Consider the following 20,087-nt stretch of genomic DNA (forward strand, 5'->3'; position numbering starts at 1 on the left):
GCCAGTGCCATGTTATGCGCACGTGGCTTCGACGTAGGTATGGTGGCGGGAGAGGCGGAGGCGAGGAGTCACGACACTCGACCCTTGGCCTCCACCCTCGACAGAGCTTGTCGGGGCAGCTTCGCTCGAAACCGGATCTGGAGGGAAGTTCATGTGGTACGAAAGGTGCTGCCCTGTTGCATTGTTGAAGCAGATGTTCGGACTCGTATGCTTCAGAAGGGAGACGTTGTAGCCAATCGAAGCCACGATGAATTGTCGGTCAGAATGGTATGCGCGGCAGGAGTGTCAGATGGTGAAGTCGTCGAGCGGGTGTGTTTCTGCAATAGTGTATAGGTTGAGGTAGGTAACTACCCAGCTCGAGTAGGTATTCGTAGCTGTGTGGTCAGAGCGGTTGGAGACGTCGAGGCAGCTGCCCGAAGCACATCGAATAGAATTGTACCAAGCTGAGCAGCTAAGGCAACGGGAAGGTAAATAAGCTGGAGCACCGATCCAGTCAGGGCCCGCAAGCCAGGAATGAGCCTCCTACTGGCCCTTTTCGCAGACCCTTGGTGAGACAACCATCGACGACTGGCCAGAGGCCCCAGAAAGAAAGTGCTTTTAAGTCATTGAAGAGTTTGAAGGGAGCCGGAGCCGGAGTGAGGAAGAGGACAAGGGGCCTACATGAATCGGCATGATAGAAAGATTGGGCATCGATGACCTTGATGGGGGGAGGAGAAGTGAAAGTGAAGCAGACGGACGGATAGCCCCTCCTCGTGAACCGGGGTGCTTCCTTTTTCTCCCTCTTCTTCCCGTTCCTTCCCTTCCTCTGCTCCCCTCTTCCTCTCCTTCTCTCCTTCCCTTTCATCGTGGTCTTCCGGGGGTTGTTGTTGCCCTTGTTCGAACCTCGTTTGTTCGGGAAAGGTACGAAATACCTCCTAGACACCAAGGGCGGTACAAAGTGGGGCATATGCTTAGGAGTGGAGTGCATCTTTGAGGTTAAGAGGGCCGCCAGTCCAGTTAGCCAGCTGCCAATGTGTGTTGACTGTCGAGCGCCGTCCCTATCCCTTCACCCCCTGCAAAGACATCCCTGTCCCATGCGTCTCTCGGGCTCTTGGTGGAGCAAGGAAACGTCGGGTGAACCACTGAACGCTCGGCCGCCGGTCCACTGCCTAAGATGGGACGACGTTGTTTCCCTCAGGCGTTCCGTATCCGTCCAAGTCGTTTCCTGCGCCCATCTGCCCGTTCATCTGGACTGTGGACATGGACATGACAAGACCGCCTCGCTACACTACATCTCTTCTTTGCTTAGTACAGTTACTGTGGGGGTACAAGACAATTGCGGGGGCAACACCAAAAGAACGAAGTATCGACACATCAGCATCAACCCGCGCCCAGTCACCCTACTGTGAGGGAGGCACGGAGCCAAGGTCTGGACGTCTCTGAAGGATGCCAGCGTTTTTGCCTACCGCGAAGAACTGAAGAGAGGAACCGGGCAAAACCCGCGTCGTCATTTTTGTCGACTCCACGTCTGGCTCTCGCGTCGCCTCGCCTCGCCCTGCTCATCTCTCACATTTGCAACCATACGTCCAGTGGGCTCGACCGCACTTTGTACCTTGTGATGGTGTCCCGCGGTCCTTACCGGCCGGCGACGATATCCCCGCACACGAATCGCTCGCACAATTTGTAGACGTCTCCATCTCCGCTCAATCAAATCCCTTGCTAGGGCTTCTGCAAGTGCGCATGGGGGGTGGGAGAGGAATCTCATTCTCCTGCCACCCCGTCGTCTTACTGTCTAGGTACCCAAGTAGGGTAATCCTACCGCCGCTCGCAAAACCACGCCGTTCTGGCTTAGGTGCCGACTCTAGCTGTCTGCATCGCGTCTTCGCACGGCTGCCGCTGCCTCTACGTCTCCTGGCACCTTCAAACTTATCGGGGGACGAAACCGGCCAGAGCATGTTACCTAGTACGTGTATGCCCGCGTGTCGTGTGGGTGCCGATCTCAGCACGAAGCAGGTCCTGAAGTCAGCTCATTGGCGCGTAGTTGTTCCCTTCCTCAAGCCCGGCTCGGCCTTTGCTGATTATTGAGCACCCAAGTCATCGTTTTCTGTAACATGTCGCTTTTGGCCTTTCTTTTTCTTCGCCCGTCGGTTCCGCCCCTCGCTGTCTGGCATCATCTTCTTCTTCCCTGGGCTGCGTGATACAGAATCGGTTTTCCCTACAGAATCTCACCATCCGCACCATCGGGCCACCCATCAGTCTTGTCATCTCGCAGCAGGAGGCTGTCAGACCCAGCTCCGGCACCCTGTATCCAAAAGCAGGACCAGACATGGAGGCCAAAGCAGTCGTTGCCACGGCTGGCTAGTGGCCGTTCGCCTACCAGCTTCGAGCGAGCGAGAAATCAGAAAAATAGAGGCACAGCCAGGTCTAGACAACGCGCTACAGGACGAGACGAGACGAGACGAGACGGAAACAAATCAGCATGCCAACTAGTGCCTGTGTGTGGCTTGCCCCATTCCCTTCAAGACCGTCTTACAGTCTTCCAGATGGCTTGTCGTTTCTACCCATGCGGCAATGGAGACAATCTGAGCCGGTGGCTTCTTTTAGCTCGTCCTCCATTCCCTAGCCGTGGCGGTTGTCAAGGTCTAGACATCACTCGCAGTCCAACTATGATGTCGTTATTGATGAAAACACTCATACCGTCGCGTCGGATACTCAACTTCTTCACCATGAACCTCCATGGCTCAGGAATTCTGCTCCTCCGGTTCCCAGTACTCGCAATCCGCTTTGTCTTTCACTTTCCTACTCACGCCGGTTGCGCAACGACTCTTTTTTTGACACACTCTCCCCCTGCTAATATCATGATGCAGATTGCATGAGACTGGAACTGTTAAGGGTTTTGACACAGTTTACCGGCTTTCTGTTTTATTAGGCATCTTGAATAAACTACCCCTATCGCCGAGCGTTTCCTTCTGACAGATAATTCAACTATCGCCCATTTTCTACAACCCAAACGCAACCTCCCTACCTATGTGTGCTATCCTCTTCTCGTTTGTCCTGGACGACCGCTTGCGCACCGGTAATAGTGCTGGCCAAACCCTCATTTCATCTTTTGCCAGTTCTGCTACCACACACACACACACACACAAGCCCAAGTCTCGACCCCCAGTCCGACATAGGTTCATAGATACCCACCACACGCCCACCCCCCAAGGAGTAGATTGAACACGCCCCCCCCCCCCCCCCCAATACCTTGCCGGTACTCAGCATCCGCCGCCTCTGCCTGCATAGCTTTTACATATGTACACTGCAGCCCACCACCATTTACAACCTTCATCCTTCCGTGTGCTTAATAGTGTTACTATCTGAGAAGCCCGCTGACCCCAACCCCGACCTGCCAATTCTGCTTTTCAAGCCTTGCCTTATGCGCCGCGGCGTCTGGTCCTCGTAGCAAACCACTGCCCACTCTTTCTCTTCCTACTACCTAGTCCGATTCAACTCTCACGGCCCTGTCACGTTCTCTTTCCTCTCACTGGTCACTCAAATAGATACACACAAGCCTTTCTTTCCTACATCAGCACCTTCACTCAGCAAACATCATCTCTCTTTCCTCTCAACACCCCAAGCTGGCCCGACGCGGAGAAAGAACCGGACTGCAACGGATTACCAAAGCAACTCTAGCCGCCCATTCATTTCGCTTTCAAGGTCAAGTAGCATCACAAAAGAGAGGCACACGGACCAGAGGCAGTAGACGACGGGCCGGGCCTCCTCGTACGGCAAAGGATCGACCGTGTGGCTACCCAGTTGAGTCGAGTGTTGCACCCGCAGTTCAACAACCCCAGACAGAACCTGCAACCAGGACTGGCCCTTCTCGTTTAACGGACCTACAGAGAGAGACGCGGCTAGTCAGTCGGATTCAAAGACGACATCCCCCCCCGTCCCTTTCCAGCACCTGTCTGCGCCTGCAACGCACTTGCGTCCGAGTCACTCCACGCTCCAGGGCTTCTTGACCTACAAAGCAGACCGCCTGCACGCTGCGCTTCCATACCAATTGGCCACTCCTATCATGCATGCTGTTTTCCGTTCATGAAGCCAAAACCGACCAATATCTGTCGGGACCAGGAATCCCCACACTTGGCCCGTGGTGCCATTTCATCAGCAAAGGCAGACCTAAGGGCGCGATCTCCTTCCCGCCATCATCAACCTGGAACCAGGTTTTGACGATCACAGTCTGTCAAATATCACCACTCGCAGCCTGAAAAGCCCGGCTCCCTGGGTTCCGGCTTCAGTCGAGCACAGTGATATAAACAATGAACCACTCCATCATGGGTGCCGCCACCATGGACCAGGACAATCACCTAGTCCAGGACGAGGACAGCCACATGGCTCACAACCACACCTTCGGCAACGATGGTTGGAGCGATATGAGTCCATACGGACATCAAAATGGTCTCTCAGATTACGGAGGTTTTGCTTTCATGCCAACAGTCAGCCATGGACTGCCGTCCGAATCCATCGGCAGGATGGCTCCTCCGCCAGCTCCTGTCCAGCCAATGCAGTCTCACCAACAATCCCATGCGCAGCTTCCAATGCTCATGATACCCTCTCAACCAACGTGGCCCAGCATGTTGACGAATCCCAACAGCTATTCGGCACCACCCTTAGGAATGGCACCTATAGTTGCTCCGGCGCCCTCGAGACCTACAACACGATTGCCCAACGGCCCACAACCCCAACAGCGCAGGGTGTTGAGCGATGACGACCGGAAAAAGATGTGCCAGTATGCTGCTGAGCACCCCAACGTAAAGCAGACGGATATCGGTGCCATGTTCGGTGTTGAAAGAAGGTAGGTTCAGGCAAGAACGCAGCCGAGGCAACAATTTTCTAACTCTGACGTCGTAGCACCGTATCTAAGGTTCTACGGAATAAGGAGAAGTATCTCAATCCAGAGGCAGACAGAAGTCAGTCTCCCGCTGGCAGGCGGCACAACAAGGGAAAGTTTCCTGATATCGACCGAGCTGTTGCCGCGTGGGTCAGAAAACAGCAACAAGCCGGCTTGACCCCGAGTGACGACGAGATTCTTGATCAAGCAAAGCACTTCTCCCGGACTACCAACGGCGCTGAAGCCAGTCTGCTAAAGTCCATCAACACCACGTGGCTGGAAAGATTCAAGCAGAGAAACATCTTGGTTTCTGGAAAGCTCTTGCGCCGAGCATCTGAAACGAACATTACGGACCACGCAAAGCTCTCTGGCTCTCCGTCCCTTGGAGCATCTGCCGTCTCACCGGCATCCCCAACAGGGCATCCGTCTCCGCTCTCGGCCGATAGAAGCGACGAAGATGCCGTGCATGGTCTTGGGTTCGTCGGTTACGGGGAAGGCGGCGCATACAAGCACACCAACTCGCAAAGCACGACGTCTCTCAACAGCGCCTTGACAGACACAGGTAACTCATCCTTCTCCGGGAGTGCCCTAAGCCCGACAGCAACATTCACATTCTCTCCCGACCCCAACACTGGGCAGTTTCTTGCCAACGACCCATCCCGCCAGCTGCACGGGGGAGCTGGGTCGAACTTCCAAAGACCGAGGAGCCAGACATTCCCGACTCTCGACATTGAATACATGAACCAAGTCGGGGCAACAGAGTCAATGACTCCAAAGTACCATCCTGCTTCCACAGCACCGTCTTCCGCACTGGAATCGCCTGTCCACGAGATGGCAGCGCCGCATTTTTGTCTGGATACTGCCATCTCCTCCTCGCCTCATCTTCATCACAGCAGTAGCAACAGCAGCATGGCCGGCCGATCAACCACGACACCTGCAGGTTCTTCCCCAACGTCGCCAACTCAGGAGGATGCCCGAAAGGCCGCAGATACTCTGCTGAGCTACATCCAAAGCAACAGTGGAGGGGCGCTACTGGATCAAACCGAGTACATGATGATGATAAGATTGACGGAGAAGCTACGATTACAACAGCATCAGCTTGTCAAGACCGGGGCGCCTCAATCGTTGGGTATCTTGGATCGGATTCCTGAGGGAGACACTGAGATGTTGCCACAACACCCGCCCCCAATGCATCTCGAGACCAAATCCGAGCCGGTTGTGACTCAGTGATGACAACCTCTCTACTTTCTCCAACGGCTCACTACAGTACCGTCATTCTCCTTTTCCAACATAAAGTTTCTGATCTCCTTAGGCGTTTGTTTGCTTTGGTCTTGGGCAGGGTCAGGAAACGGCCGCATCGCGCATGTGTGCGTGGGCAGCGACAACAGAATAATGGACCATTATATTGGTTACCAACCTCTAGACTCGGCGAAAGTTCTGCAAAGAACGCAACCAGCTTGCCGGATCAGGTTTCGGTTTCGGGGCGGGGGCCGAAACACACATGTCATCAACGGTACCTGTTGAAAGGGATTCAGAGGTCCCAGGCATACACGCTTTCAGTCTCACGACGACCTCCAAGCCCACTTTTGATGTACTTTGAAGTCTCCTACCCCCCCCCCCCTTTTTTTTTTTCCCAGCTCAGAGATGACGAGTTCGAGCGTCTCGCCTCCCTGATTACCAGTCTCACGACATTGAAATTTGGCAGAATATACCATATCGTTTATAGGGTTGGGGAGGGTTTGCATCAGACGACTTCTGTAAGGGCGACATTCTATCTTGTGTTGTTCTTTTCCTTTATTTTCCTCTTACGTTTGGAACAAAGCAACATCAATCCCATACTCAACACTACTACAATCAGCATTTTCATATACCCCAGTCACATCACCACTCCCTCAAGGGAAGAACTTTCCGCTCACGCGAACACCGAAAATTCTCCATTGCGCAGCTTTTCTATCTTTGCTTTCTTCCTCCTCCTCTTCTTTTCCATTTCAGCTATGCCTTTTTTGTTGAACCACTTTCACAGCTACTTTAGTGCGAATTTCTGCGGGTCATTTTGTTTTCTTCGCCTTCTGGCTCCTGGTCCGATTCTTCACCGTATTGTCTCCTTTCTTTCATGCTCTCTGCATTGGAAGAATGAGGGTTCTTGGTTTGCGGCTGGATAGCCAAGCGCAGGGGTGGGATTACCCAAGGCAACCAAAGGGGGTTATGCGGCAACGGTCTCGGTCATGGATGGGTGGGCACCGGGGCACAGGTTATTATAATCGGTTAACGGCTCAGGATGATGCTGCTAAGGAGAGCAGAACATTGGGGAACACGGTTCCAAGGTGTGTGGGGGGAGAGGGCTGAGGATGATGGGGAAACAATATTGGACAAAGAGGGGTGAGAGGCACTCACTTGCCCCCCCGAGTCGTAATCAGACGGGAGAGAGAGGCAATCATGCCTCTGCTTTTCGTTTTCCTCCTCTCCCCTTAGACTGCCGAAGACTCGCGTTGCCCCAGCCAGAGTACGCACGGAAAACAGAAAAAACTGGGCGGTCCCTTTTTTGCTTTTGGTTTCTAAGGGTTTAGCCCCTTATCCCTTCCTCTCTTTCTTCCTGTAGCCTGACTGGTTTGCGACACATGAGAACACATCGATTCCCTCCCTCTCGCTCCGTTGTCTCACCGAGCTCGCAAATTCGCGTGAGTAATCAACAAAGTGAGGAAGAGAAAAATATTACGTTGCAGCCGTCTCTGACAGAAAGGGTATCTAGAACAAGAGAAACGAATCATAAAAGGGCCATAGAATCGTAAAGTAAAAAGTCCATCATAAGCTCAGACGCTCCTCCCAGAGCTCGACAATGCCCTTTTCCGTCAGCTCAGGCATCAGCCTCACTAAAACCAGCTCCAAAACGCTATACACCAGGTGTTTGTTGCAGTACTCGTCCGAGAAGACGTCGAGGATGCCATTCTCTATTTCGGAGAGCATCTGCCGCCAGTCGCCACTCTCGCCGTCGCTGTCACTGAGGGTGTCGTCGTCATTATTGGCAATGCCGTCCGCTCCTTCACCACCGCCATTGTCTACCTTGCCAGAGCTGCCGGCCTCGCTCACGCGGGAGGCAGTAGCAACAGTCTTCGAAGGCGGATCGGGTTGCCACCGCAAGCCAAGGCCTCGCCCGCCCAGGTAAAGGTTGGCCAGCCAGGGCGGGAGTCTGGCTAGAAGCGCGCTAGCGCACCTGCGGCGCAGGACACGCAGCTCGTCGTCAGATGAGGGGGCCACCAGCGTCGAGACGCCCGGGGCATTGTTGGGGAACAGGGCAGCACGGGTGGAGCGGAGGAGGGTCGGCAGGTATGAGGCGTCGAGGATGCGTTGGTGAATGGTGTGCGAAATGAGTCTGTATTTCGACGCGGCAAGCGCTCAATGTCAGTCCCGGGTTTGCTTCCGACTTGAAGAGTCGCAACCCCCAGTATGTGGGGGGTTGCAGGGTCTTTCATGTGTGAACTGACAAAGGAGAGAGACGATCTGCGGGAGGGGAACTAGACGAGAGGGGTTAAGAGCAAGGGAGAGCAGGCCATAGGAGAGATGAGAAGGGCTGGGTAATGGTAACACGAGAAGCGGAACAAGGATCAGACACGGCCGATGGCGAGTTTGCGGCAGTCCTCCTCACCGACAGAGACGATCCAGGTTGTAGCCTTCAGGCCTGGCAGACGAAGACACCAAACGAATACTTCGTGATCCAGTCCTGAGAAGATAACTCCAACATTCTCATATTCGCAGTGGCGGAAACGACCGGGCGTGCTAGGTGGGTAATTTTCGTCATGAAGCCGGATGGCGTGTACGACAGCAAGCCACCCACCCAATGCCCAGAGACTCAAGATGTCAACCGTGGTGCGCACTTCGTGACAACCAAGGGGAACCAGGTAATTAGCCGCTGGGCGAGGGTAAGCTATCAGCCCGTTTTCGGGACGGGTCGAGTAACTGCTTGTGATCGGGACCGTTCCGTCGTCGCAGCGATCCAAAGGTGTCGACGGGCAGTCAGGAACGGGGGTCCTTGACAAGCTCCTTCGTGAGCTGGGTCCTGACAGTAACCTTGGGAAGTAAGACTTCTGGACCGGGTGATGTACCAACTTCCGCCATTGAGTTGGGATGACAGTGGCAGTGGGGCGAAGCGAAGCGAAGAGCAATGGCTGAAGAACGCAGCACAGTGCCTTCGGTGCCTAGGCAAGCGCAGGTGAAGAGATGACGGTGATGAGAGGACCCCCTGCAAAGTGATGCTCCTTGTTGGACCTGGGCGCGTAAATGAGGCTTGCTGATGGAACCCCGCGAGGGCCTATCAGGCAAATCGGAGGCGAGCAACGTCGATGCGTCCTGCGATTGGCCAACAGCCACGAGGGCCTTGGAATGCAGCCGCATGTTTTGAGGAATCGGGGAAAGAGGTCAAGTCAGGGTTGGGCCGCAGAATAGGCCGGGTGGGAGTGTGTCGCACAGCATATCTCGGCCTTTTTTGCGTTGTCTTGCAACAAACTCGACCGCATGGCTGCGTACACCCCCAGGCCGTGCCCGTTGCAAGCCGTATCGACCCACCCCACTAAGAAGTCCATTCAATGTGTAGCCTGGCCGATAGACTATCGTGGGAATGGCTGTCCCATCTTATGCACTTGCCTGTCTGACGGAAAACTTCTGTTCGCTCACTGGAGCTGGCCAAGGTCCAGTGACTTGGACTTCATGCAGTGTGACGTGAATTCCAGAAACAGAAAAGGGGGAGGAGAAAGTGAAAGGCGGTTGTCTACCTGTCCATGGGTCCGTTGAGACCAGCGACTCGGCCTGGGCCTTCCATTGCTCCGAGCTGTAGCATCGACAGCGTTCCACTCAACCAAGGCATGCGAGTGTCCATTTCAATCCAGTCTGATATGCAGGTCCACAGCTTCAAGGCGACGATAGGTGTCTTCGTCTTCACTGGCCGCGCCTCGTTTGAACTAGTGGCAGGATTTGGCGTCTTCGAATCCGACTTTTGACCAGTCATCTCGTGTTTATCGGCCACATCACCGTCCGACCGTGGGGGTAAGGATGAAGACATGGCGAGAGTGGTGATGAGCAGGCGGATTGATGTGAAAGCAAGGAAAGACCATTGTACGAGTGACCAGAACGCCCTCTGGATGGACCAGCTGCGGCGAACTAGTTTGGGGACCGCGGGAGTTGATCCGCCCGGCAAAGCCTCCGTGACCCCTTCTTCGATGGGATCCGCTCCCCCCCTTGCAAGGACTCTGGTGAGAATGATGAGACATTCGTAGATGAGCCAGGGTTGCGAGAGTCTATTGACGAGAACATTTCCAATGATGAGCTCGGAGAAGATTTGGCCGACCAGGGAGGTCAGGCAGTCGTTCTCAAGGTCCTCGGTTGGTAGGAGAACAGCCAAGACGCCTTGCACCAATAGCTGGCGATAGGCCGCTTCGTTTTCTTGCTGATTTGTGACAGACGAAGGGTCTTCTGGGCGAGGTATAGGCGACAAAGGGGCCAGAGGGCAAAGCGAATGATAAACTTCTCGAGGGTCTATTTCGGTCGGAGGCCTGGAAACCGGATCATGCGCCGCGCGGTAAGCTGTTGAACACTGTCAGCGAAAAATGCCTCGATACCTGCACGTCTTCGTCCCACCTAGGATGTGCCTGTCCAGCAAGTCAGGCAGCTCATCAAACAAGAGGCTTTCCAAGTCGACCTTTCGTAGCCGTTGCTCCAAAGCTCTCGTGCAGTGTGCGATTATCTGAACGACTTCGTTGACAAAAGTGTCATCGGCTGTGATCTTGCTGTACCACGTCTGCACATACTCCTTCAAAACAACCGCAATGAGTGCGTATAGTTGCAGATCGACATCGTTCCGGCTAGTCAGGGGTGGTAGCAGCTCCTCGATGGGGGCTGGGGTGGCCCTGCCCCTTTCAGCCAGATGCTTGGAGCAAAGGACGCGACGGATGAAGGCGGCGGTGGCTTTATCGGAGAGGAAATCTGTCGGTGTAGACCGGGCGGATCGGCGAGCGGAAGGATTGCCCTGTAGCGGAGGACGGGATCGGTCGCCGCCTGGCGTAGACAGAGGCGTTGGGATGTTCGGGGCCGGGTTGGTCGAGAAGCTTACTGTCGCGGGGGCTTTCGGGCGAGGCGTCGGGGCGCGAGAGGTAGCGACCGCTGCTGCCATGGCCATGTGTTTAGCGTAGAGGCAAACTCATGATCTATACCTCGGATGTGTGTTTGGGAGTGTGTGGCCCGTTGGCGGCGATGGTGGTGAAGCGAAGAGCCGTCGTCGTCTTTGACTTGCGGCCAGCAAGATTTCGGACAACGTAAGTCGCGACGGGTGGTCGAGTGACGACAGGTGGGAAACGGGGGGCACCTTCCCCCCCACCCCCAGTACTGGTTGGTGGCAGGGAAGGGCCGGTCTCACGTTGCAGATGGCCCTGTGCCCTGTGCCCAATGCGCTACTTTCCCCAGAGCGACTTACAGACTTACCTAGGAAGATACCTAAGGCAAGCCGCACCTGCCGGACTGGCCCGCATCTGCATGGGACGAACCGGCACTGGCCCCCCGACCGCCGGACCCGACGTGCCGGGACACTTGACAACGCATGCGCTGGTCCTGCTAATGCGAGTTAGACCGATCTGAGTGCACACGGTATTTCTCGGTATCTCCTATCTTCGTACCTTGCGGCGCCGTGTTTGCGCCGGACATGTTTTGCAACGAATTTTACGCGTCAGGTACATTTCTTGACTCTAGTTAGCATTCGCCATGTCAAAGTTGTTGACTTAACCCACCCAGGCAGCCATTACCACAAAAATCTCAGACCAAGGGTTGTCGCGGTGCGTTTGGGGAATGCGGAACGACGGGCACGACCTCCAATCCAATGCGGGAGAAATTACAACAGTGAAGACAGGTAAGAGTCGACTTGATCTTCATTTTTTTCCATCCCCTGTTGTACAATGCACATGCTGGTGACAGTATACTACACTTATTTACAGAGCCTATGTATTGGACCAGGCATCACTCCCTGCTTCGTGTCTTCCTCGAAGACAGCTGCCACCTATTCCTCATCCTTCTTGGTCGTTTCGTATCTATCGCAAGTTAGCACCAAATCATGTCGTTAGAGTGGCCGAATCGCGTACCTCTTTCCACGGAACGCCCACACTCCCCAGTTTCCACAGCTGACGTCCTGGGGATCCAGGTCGTTCATGTCCCACCTCAAGCTGCGGAAGAGATTCTCGCCAGGCTCCAGCAGCACATCAAACTCGCCAGCCGCCGTCTTGCGGACCCATTCGATATCTCTCTCCATGTCGAACTGCGTGTAACCTGTGGCAATGATGGGGAGCTTGGTTTCCAGAAGCAAGGGGAGCGTCTCTGTCCACTCATGACTGCTTGCCGGGTGGCCCAGACCAGGGTGGAAGAGGCAGAAACAGTCGAAGTACGGGTCATACGGTGCAAAGTACCCAGTCTTGTGAATAGTGTGATAGTAGTCCACAATGGTGCTGATCTTCATCTTGTGCGATATCCGGTCCTCAATCACCATGCCGAAGGGGTTCTCGGGGGTTCGCTGCGGCAACGGGAACTCGTCGTCGCGGTTCGCCATGCTCTCGGGACCAATGAAGATGAGATGAATCTTGCTCTCGGGGAACAGGTGCGCAAGCTGAAGCCAAACGTTTCTGGGCAAGGATGATTCGGCACGGGCTCCTAGGCAGAAGATCCGCACAGGAGGGGCCTCGGGACGAAGGTCTTTCATCGCCGTGCCCTTTCCAGACAGGGGAGGGTGGAGGGTATATCGCAGTGCTATCGTGATGTCAGTCCTGGGTCTACTCCGCCATCGTTGTTCGCAACTCACCACTCAAACTCTTCAAACCCTCGTTCGTCAATCTCTCCCCCTTCTTAATGCTGTAGGGGCTCAACTCATGGAGGACACTACCAATCGTGACAGGGTATGTGAGCATCTTCGTGACCTGGCGCATGCTGCGCTCGTCATTCACAGCCTCGAACTCTCGGCTGTACATGAAGGTATCCCAGTTCGTCATATTGACGACAGCCTCGGGCATCTGATCCTCCGCCATGACGAACTCGGGGAAGGCGCGTCCGGACCGAAGGTCGTGGTCGTCCTCGTTGATCTCCCTCAAGGTGTCACAGATCTCGAGATGAGCCTCGTAATTGTCCATCCAGTGTTCCTTGCTGCAGTAAACAGGTACTCCGCAGTCGGGGCATTCAAACTCGACGTGCGCCGGCGCAAGCTGGCCTGTTTGCGCCTGGTTTTCCTCTCCGTGAGGAGCAATAGTGGGGACTCGAGTCGCGCGGTGCTCTGGGTGAGGGCAATACGCATGCTGTCTCATGAAAGCCGCACGGCGGCGGATCTCCGGGATGGGCGAGTTCGTGAAGGAGTGGAATAGATCGTCCGATCGAAGTTTAGGGGTCGGGCTTTCGCTGGCCGCGAGCTTGGCAGCCGCCACTTCTTGCGAGGCTTTCGGCGTTGAAGAGAACTGTCTTGTGAGCACGTTGTTCGCCTTGGATCTCCGCGAAACGGTGGAATGGAGGCTTCGGGTCGCGTGGGCTGATGCGAGCCGAGGGGCGGTTCTCGAGGATCCATTGGCCATCAATTGCCTCCGCAGCGTCGAGGAACATTGTCCGCAGACGCTAGATGCTGCTCTTCGCAATGCCGGCTCCATCTTGGGCAGATTCGATGAGGGCCCAGTTGTATGTGACCTGCGATATTACCACGAACAGCACTGTTCCGGCGAGCTGCGAGAGCTCGCCCCGTACGGATGCCGACCCGAAATTTTGGAGGGGATCGGATAAATGAGACGCCGGTGCCACCGCGTCCCCACTACACCTAACGAATATGTATCAAGCGTCAAGTGGGAACCGGAAGCTGCTGAAATTTTGTGCTGGAGCTCCCCAGCCTTCTATCCACTCACCATCGCTACAAAAACATCACCGTATCTCGTGTCTCGCCCATCCATTCGAGCTCGAAACCTTGAGGCCGCGCAGGCTATCTGCGCTCACCCGCAATCATGGCGACGACCTCGAACATGTTCCTGTACTCGCTGACCCTTCAGCCGCCTACCAACGTCACCCAGGCGGTGTTGGGTCAGTTCTCAGGAACGAAGGAGCAAAACATTGTGACGGCGTCGGGATCACGGTTGACACTGCTCCGCCCAGACCCGTCGCAAGGCAAGGTAATCACCGTGCTCTCACACGACATTTTCGGCATCATCCGATCCATGGCCGCGTTCCGGCTGGCTGGGAGCAACAAGGGTAAGTCTCGTGTCCCAATCCCACTTGAAGCTTCACTTAGTGATTTGTGAGAAGCTTGCCGGTCACGACAGGTGTCCTCGCAGTCAATGTCGCTTGACTTTGGAAGCGAGACGTGATTGTCAACGGACTGTGCTGACCTTGTGTCAAAAGACTACCTCATTCTCGCGACTGACTCTGGAAGGATCACCATCATCGAGTACATTCCCGCGCAGAATCGGTTCCAGCGTCTTCATTTAGAGACGTTTGGAAAGTCTGGAGTGCGACGTGTCATCCCCGGGGAATATCTAGCTTGCGATCCTAAGGGCAGAGCGTGTTTGATTGCCTCGGTCGAGAAGAACAAACTTGTCTACGTTCTCAATCGCAACTCACAGGCCGAGCTCACAATCTCATCGCCTCTGGAAGCACACAAGCCCGGCGTTTTGGTGCTGTCCATGGTCGCTCTGGATGTCGGCTACGCGAACCCGGTCTTTGCCGCGCTCGAAATCGAGTACACAGAAGCAGACCAAGATCCCACAGGGGAGGCGGCTCGAGAAGCGGAGACTCAGCTTGTGTACTACGAGTTGGACCTTGGACTGAACCACGTCGTCCGGAAATGGTCCGAATCCGTCGACCCTACGGCGTCGATGCTCTTCCAGGTGCCAGGTGGTCAAGACGGTCCTAGTGGCGTCTTGGTCTGCGGAGAGGAAAACATCACATACAGGCATTCGAACCAAGAAGCCTTCCGCGTACCAATCCCACGTAGACGTGGTGCAACGGAAGACCCTTCGAGAAAACGTCACGCTGTCTCCGGTGTGATGCACAAGCTCAAAGGCAGTGCCGGCGCCTTTTTCTTCCTCCTGCAGACCGAAGACGGTGATCTCTTCAAGGCCACCCTCGACATGGTTGAGGACGCCGACGGAAATCCCACCGGCGAAGTCAAGAGGCTCAAGATAAAGTACTTCGATACCATTCCGGTCTCATCGAGCTTGTGCATTCTCAAGAGTGGTTTCCTGTATGCTGCTAGTCAGTTCGGCAACCATCAGTTCTACCAGTTCGAGAAGCTTGGGGACGACGATGACGAGCTGGAGTTCTCGAGCGATGACTTCCCTACGGATCCCAAGGCTGGATATGATGCTGTTTACTTTCACCCGAGACCCTTGGAGAACCTTGCCCTCGTTGAGAGCATTGACTCCATGAACCCTCTGCTCGACTGCAAGGTTGCAAACCTTACCGGCGAGGACGCACCTCAAATCTACACAGCCTGCGGCAACGGTGCTCGCAGCACGTTCAGGATGTTGAAGCATGGCTTGGAAGTCAATGAGATTGTCGCTTCAGAGCTACCCGGTATCCCCTCAGCCGTGTGGACGCTGAAGTTGAACCGCGGCGACCAGTACGACGCCTACATTGTCCTGTCTTTCACAAACGGAACGCTCGTCCTGAGCATTGGCGAGACTGTCGAGGAAGTCAGTGACTCCGGCTTCCTGACGTCTGTGCCTACTCTGGCGGCACAGCTGCTCGGTGAAGATGGCCTCATTCAGGTTCATCCCAAGGGCATTCGTCACATTCGACACGGCCATGTCAACGAGTGGGCAGCGCCACAGCATCGGTCCATCGTCGCTGCTACGACAAATGAGCACCAGGTTGCTGTCGCCCTCAGCTCGGGTGAGATCGTCTACTTCGAAATGGACGGCGATGGATCTTTAGCTGAGTATGACGAGAAAAAAGAGATGTTCGGAACCGTTACCTGTCTGAGCTTGGGCGAAGTTCCGGAAGGACGCCTGCGAAGCTCTTTTTTGGCCGTTGGTTGCGATGACAGCACCGTGCGCGTGCTGTCGCTGGACCCTGAGTCGACGCTCGAGAGCAAGTCAGTGCAAGCTTTGACTGCTCCTCCGTCGTCCTTGGCAATCATTGCCATGGACGACTCCTCGTCTGGCGGATCAACTATGTATCTTCATATCGGCCTCCACTCTGGTGTCTACCTTCGTACAGTGTTGGACGAAATCACCGGAGAACTGACGGACACGAGACAAAAGTTCCTCGGTCCCAAGCCGGTGCGGTTGTTCCAAGTTACTGTCCAAGGAAGGACTTGTGTTATAGGGTTGAGCTCACGTCCGTGGCTTGGATACTCCGACCCCATCACCCGAGGCTTCTTGGTTACGCCCTTGAACTACGTTGACCTTGAGTGGGTCTGGAACTTCAGCAGTGAGCAGTGCGAAGAAGGTGTTGTTGGCATCCAAGGCCAATCGTTGAGGTGAGCATTTGCCCCGTTACACTCCTCCCCCCTTCTGTGACATGATGAGAAATTTGGGATCCTATGCCAAAGTGCTATGAGGTCTTACGCAACATACCAATTGTTCCTACTGAGTCATATCATTACCTGCATTTGTTAGAATTTCGCGAATTGTGATCAGAAGCTAACGAGACGTAGGATTTTTGCAATTGAGAACCTCGGAGATACTATTACACAAAAGTCGATACCCCTTAGCTACACTCCGAGACGTCTTCTCAAGCACCCCGAACACCCCATGTTCTACACTATCGAGGCAGACAACAACACGCTACCGCCTGATCTTCGTGCCAAGCTCATCGCAGAGCCCGGTGTCGTCAATGGCGACGCCCGGATCCTCCCACCTGATGAGTTTGGATACCCCAAGGGCAAGGGCCGATGGGCTTCATGTATCAGTGTCATCGATCCGTTGTCTGAGGAGCAACGGGTTTTGCAAACCGTTGACCTCGACAACAACGAAGCAGCCGTCAGTGCTGCGATAGTGTCTTTTGCTAGCCAGGACAATGAAAGTTTCCTGATTGTCGGCACAGGCAAAGACATGGTTGTCAATCCCCGCCAGTTCTCCGAGGGTTACATCCACGTCTACCGTTTCAGCGAAGATGGCCACGAGCTGGAATTCATTCACAAGACCAAGGTCGAGGAGCCTCCATCTGCACTTCTGGGTTTCCAAGGAAGGCTGCTTGCCGGTATCGGCCAGACCCTGAGGATATACGACCTGGGCCTGAGGCAGATGCTCAGAAAGGCCCAAGCCGACGTGGCACCGCAGCTGATTGTGTCGCTGAGCACACAAGGAAGTCGTATTATTGTTGGCGACGTTCAGCACGGAATCACCTACGTTGTTTACAAGCCCACCACCAACAAGCTTATTCCCTTCGTCGACGATACCATCTCCAGATGGGTCACGTGCACGACCATGGTGGACTACGAATCGGTTGTTGGAGGCGACAAGTTTGGCAACATATTTCTCGTCCGCTGTCCGGAGAAGGCGAGCCACGAAGCCGATGAAGAGTCGGGCGGTCTGCACCTTCTTAACACGAGGGACTACCTCCATGGCACCCCCCACCGCCTTAGCCTCCTCGGCCATTCATACACCCAGGACGTGCCGACCAGCATTACAAAGACGAGTCTGGTCGTCGGTGGCCAGGATGTACTTCTCTGGAGCGGCATCAACGGCACCATCGGTGTCTTCATCCCCTTTGTCACGCGCGAGGATGTCGACTTTTTCCAGAACCTCGAGCAGCACATGCGCACCGAGGACGCACCGCTCGCCGGCAGGGATCACCTCATGTACCGCAGCTACTACGTCCCCGTTAAGGGCGTCATCGACGGTGACCTGTGCGAGAGGTACACTCTCCTGCCCAGTGAAAAGAAGCAGATGATCGCTGGTGAGCTGGACCGCTCGGTGCGGGAGATTGAGAGGAAGATCTCAGACATCCGTACTCGGTCCGCCTTTTAAGGCCGTGGGCTGGCGGATGGTGGGATTTTTTTCTTCTTCTCTAGGATGGGGCATGTTTGCTTCCCCGGACAGGTCTTCGCGCAAAAGACGGAGGTGATGGATGTCCGGGCATGTTGCGTGTATTGTGTACAAAGCTTTACAATGGATGTATGGTAGCGGCGTTTTTATACAGGCCAAACAGAGCCGTAGGGTGGTTCAGGACATGATGACGATGCAAATGATGAAGAGTTCTAATAAATATCAGATGCCCCCAACGCCGCCCCTTCCTGCGCCGTGTAAACGTGTCAAACAAAATTTCCTCCCAGTAGCTTATTTCTCACACATTCCTCCTCAGGTCTCACGCAGATCCCCTCCAAAACGGCCCGCGGTTTTGCGGAGGAGCTTTGGCCCTCTTCCCGCCCTCTTGCACGGGATGGTCCCTCTCCCAGGCCTCGTCGTCCGAGTAAGCCTCCATCGCGGCGGCAACGTCGTAGCCGACCTGCTCGAGGTACAACACGGCAACGTCGTAGTCAGAAACCTTGCACCCCGTCATGAAGCGGCGGATGCGGCTCTTGCGCAGCTCCTCCTCCTCGCCCTCAACAGGCCGCGGCGAAAGGCTAACGCCGGCGGTGTAGTACTCGCCGGGGACCAGCACCGTCCGGCGGCCATGGAGGAGGTGATCGCTGGTGATGTTGTTGGCGCGGCGGAGGACGGCGGCGGGCACGCCGTAACGGAGAGACAGTGAGGCGACGGTGTCGTGCTCGTGATCGAGGAAGTGGAGGGTATCTTCAGGCGGGGTACCCGCTGCCGAGGACGACGAGGCGCTGCCGCCGCCACTCTTTTCGTCGGGGGGCACGTCGGCGGCGGTGTTGGGCGTATATGGCGGCGGCGCGGCGGCCGGGGCACCGGAAGAGAGGTGGTGGGTCGGCGGGTAGGAGGTGTACGACGGCGGGTCCCTGAGGTTCGGGGGCAGCACCGAGGGCGCCGACGAGGTTTGGCAGTATGGGCAGTAGGATGCGAAGCGGGGGTTGTTCTGGATGCGGTCAGCAACGTCCAAAGCCCGGCCGGAAATGACGAGGGGAAACAGGGTCGGCGAACATGGATGCAGTTCCCGCAGATTACACGAGAGCAGCACTCGAGTCGCCTATCGTCCGGGAGTGGCTTCTCGGTGGCGGTGCTGTGCCGGGGGACGGTGGCAAGGAACTTCGCGCAGGTGCAGCAAGCCTCGTCGCCCGCGGCTGTCGGGTTGCAATCGATTTTCATGGTTCTGACGGTTATCAAAGGGCTATGTTTGTTTATGTTTGGAATTGCAGGCAAAGTTCGTCGGCCAAATAACGCGTGAAGATGGATGGTGTTGCCGCTCCGAAGAACCTTAGCCCACAATGGTGACGGTCTCACGGGTTGAAGGGCCAGGTCCCCTATCCCCGCACTGTCGCCACCCCCACTGCGGCGCACCGCCACCCCGGCCGAGTAGGCCGAAGTTGACTGACGTCTTCCATCCGGGTTTTGTCTCGGTGTGCTGGTACGGCCCGACCAGCTAGTACGTCGGGTTCGTGCCGAACCACGGGGAGGTGAGAAAGTGTTCGGTCTGCATACATATCCTTCCCACGCACAACGGCAAGGGCTGTAACCCACCCGGGCTCGTTTCTGTTGCCTTCTGGAACGGAATCCTGGGTACGGGCCGTCTGCTAGGTGAATTGATACACAAAGTTCTTAGAGACTCGTACAGAGGAATAACAGCGGTCTTTTTCCAAGTCGCTGCAGAACAGGAACGATCGCTCGGCCTTGACAAGCAATCAGCTGCGTCTCATCACTGTCGCCAACGTCCAGGGCCTTGATCGTACCCTCAATACAGTGATATGGAAGACCCCAGCTTGTCAGATCTATACGTGTGGTCCGGGAATACATTGCCATGGCTGCGACTTTGGCACTGGATGGCCCCAACAGTCCCTGAAAGCGATATCCTGACTGAGGCTTTACGTTCTTACCATTATTATCAGTCTTCGTTTCAGATTGGTCGCTCCAATCGTAGCTAATCTCGGACAAAGCTGGAAACTGAGCCCAGCGCGTATCTCTCCTTGTCAGAAAACCATTCTGCGCACTGTTCCATGAATCAGTACAGCGTTCTTAATGGCCCAATATTAAACTACCTGACCGCATTCGAAGTCTTCGTAGTTTACGGCGCCTTCGTCGATACTACAGCCCCGCTATCCCGGTTACTCGTCCAAGGTTTCGTCTGCTCGGACTTTACGTGCTGTCTACTTAAGAAGTTGGCGAACGCG

At 55.3% G+C, this 20,087-nt stretch overlaps 5 protein-coding genes across 5 annotated transcripts; 2 read left to right on the forward strand and 3 right to left on the reverse strand.

Moving 5' to 3' along the window:
* The first annotated feature begins 2,108 nt into the window (after positions 1–2,108).
* Positions 2,109–6,985, forward strand: CDEST_00995 (Putative HTH CenpB-type DNA-binding domain, Homeobox-like domain superfamily). The gene is made up of 2 exons (XM_062917154.1): positions 2,109–4,822; positions 4,879–6,985. The coding sequence occupies exons 1-2, from the start codon at positions 4,287–4,289 to the stop codon at positions 6,086–6,088; spliced, it is 1,746 nt and encodes a 581-aa protein (XP_062773205.1). The 5' UTR covers positions 2,109–4,286; the 3' UTR covers positions 6,089–6,985.
* A 675-nt stretch (positions 6,986–7,660) lies between these two features.
* On the reverse strand, positions 7,661–11,018 carry CDEST_00996 (Putative Phox-associated domain-containing protein; the record flags this gene model as incomplete). Its single annotated transcript, XM_062917155.1, has 3 exons — positions 7,661–8,228; positions 9,625–10,432; positions 10,487–11,018. The coding sequence occupies 3 exons, from the start codon at positions 11,016–11,018 to the stop codon at positions 7,661–7,663; spliced, it is 1,908 nt and encodes a 635-aa protein (XP_062773206.1).
* A 728-nt stretch (positions 11,019–11,746) lies between these two features.
* On the reverse strand, positions 11,747–13,588 carry CDEST_00997 (Putative mitochondrial splicing suppressor 51, zinc-finger). The gene is made up of 3 exons (XM_062917156.1): positions 12,687–13,588; positions 11,977–12,634; positions 11,747–11,925 (listed from the first exon to the last, which is right to left on the reverse strand). The coding sequence occupies exons 1-3, from the start codon at positions 13,513–13,515 to the stop codon at positions 11,895–11,897; spliced, it is 1,518 nt and encodes a 505-aa protein (XP_062773207.1). The 5' UTR covers positions 13,516–13,588; the 3' UTR covers positions 11,747–11,894.
* A 152-nt stretch (positions 13,589–13,740) lies between these two features.
* Positions 13,741–18,157, forward strand: CDEST_00998 (Putative cleavage/polyadenylation specificity factor, A subunit). The gene is made up of 3 exons (XM_062917157.1): positions 13,741–14,104; positions 14,255–16,334; positions 16,512–18,157. The coding sequence occupies exons 1-3, from the start codon at positions 13,861–13,863 to the stop codon at positions 17,824–17,826; spliced, it is 3,639 nt and encodes a 1,212-aa protein (XP_062773208.1). The 5' UTR covers positions 13,741–13,860; the 3' UTR covers positions 17,827–18,157.
* Position 18,158: 1 nt separating this feature from the next.
* On the reverse strand, positions 18,159–19,240 carry CDEST_00999 (Putative LysM and putative peptidoglycan-binding domain-containing protein 1-4). Its single transcript, XM_062917158.1, has 2 exons — positions 18,904–19,240; positions 18,159–18,838 (listed from the first exon to the last, which is right to left on the reverse strand). The coding sequence occupies exons 1-2, from the start codon at positions 19,066–19,068 to the stop codon at positions 18,164–18,166; spliced, it is 840 nt and encodes a 279-aa protein (XP_062773209.1). The 5' UTR covers positions 19,069–19,240; the 3' UTR covers positions 18,159–18,163.
* Positions 19,241–20,087: the final 847 nt, after the last annotated feature.

Source organism: Colletotrichum destructivum, chromosome 1, assembly GCF_034447905.1.
Source record: "Colletotrichum destructivum chromosome 1, complete sequence".
NCBI classification, from domain to species: Eukaryota; Fungi; Ascomycota; class Sordariomycetes; order Glomerellales; family Glomerellaceae; genus Colletotrichum; species Colletotrichum destructivum.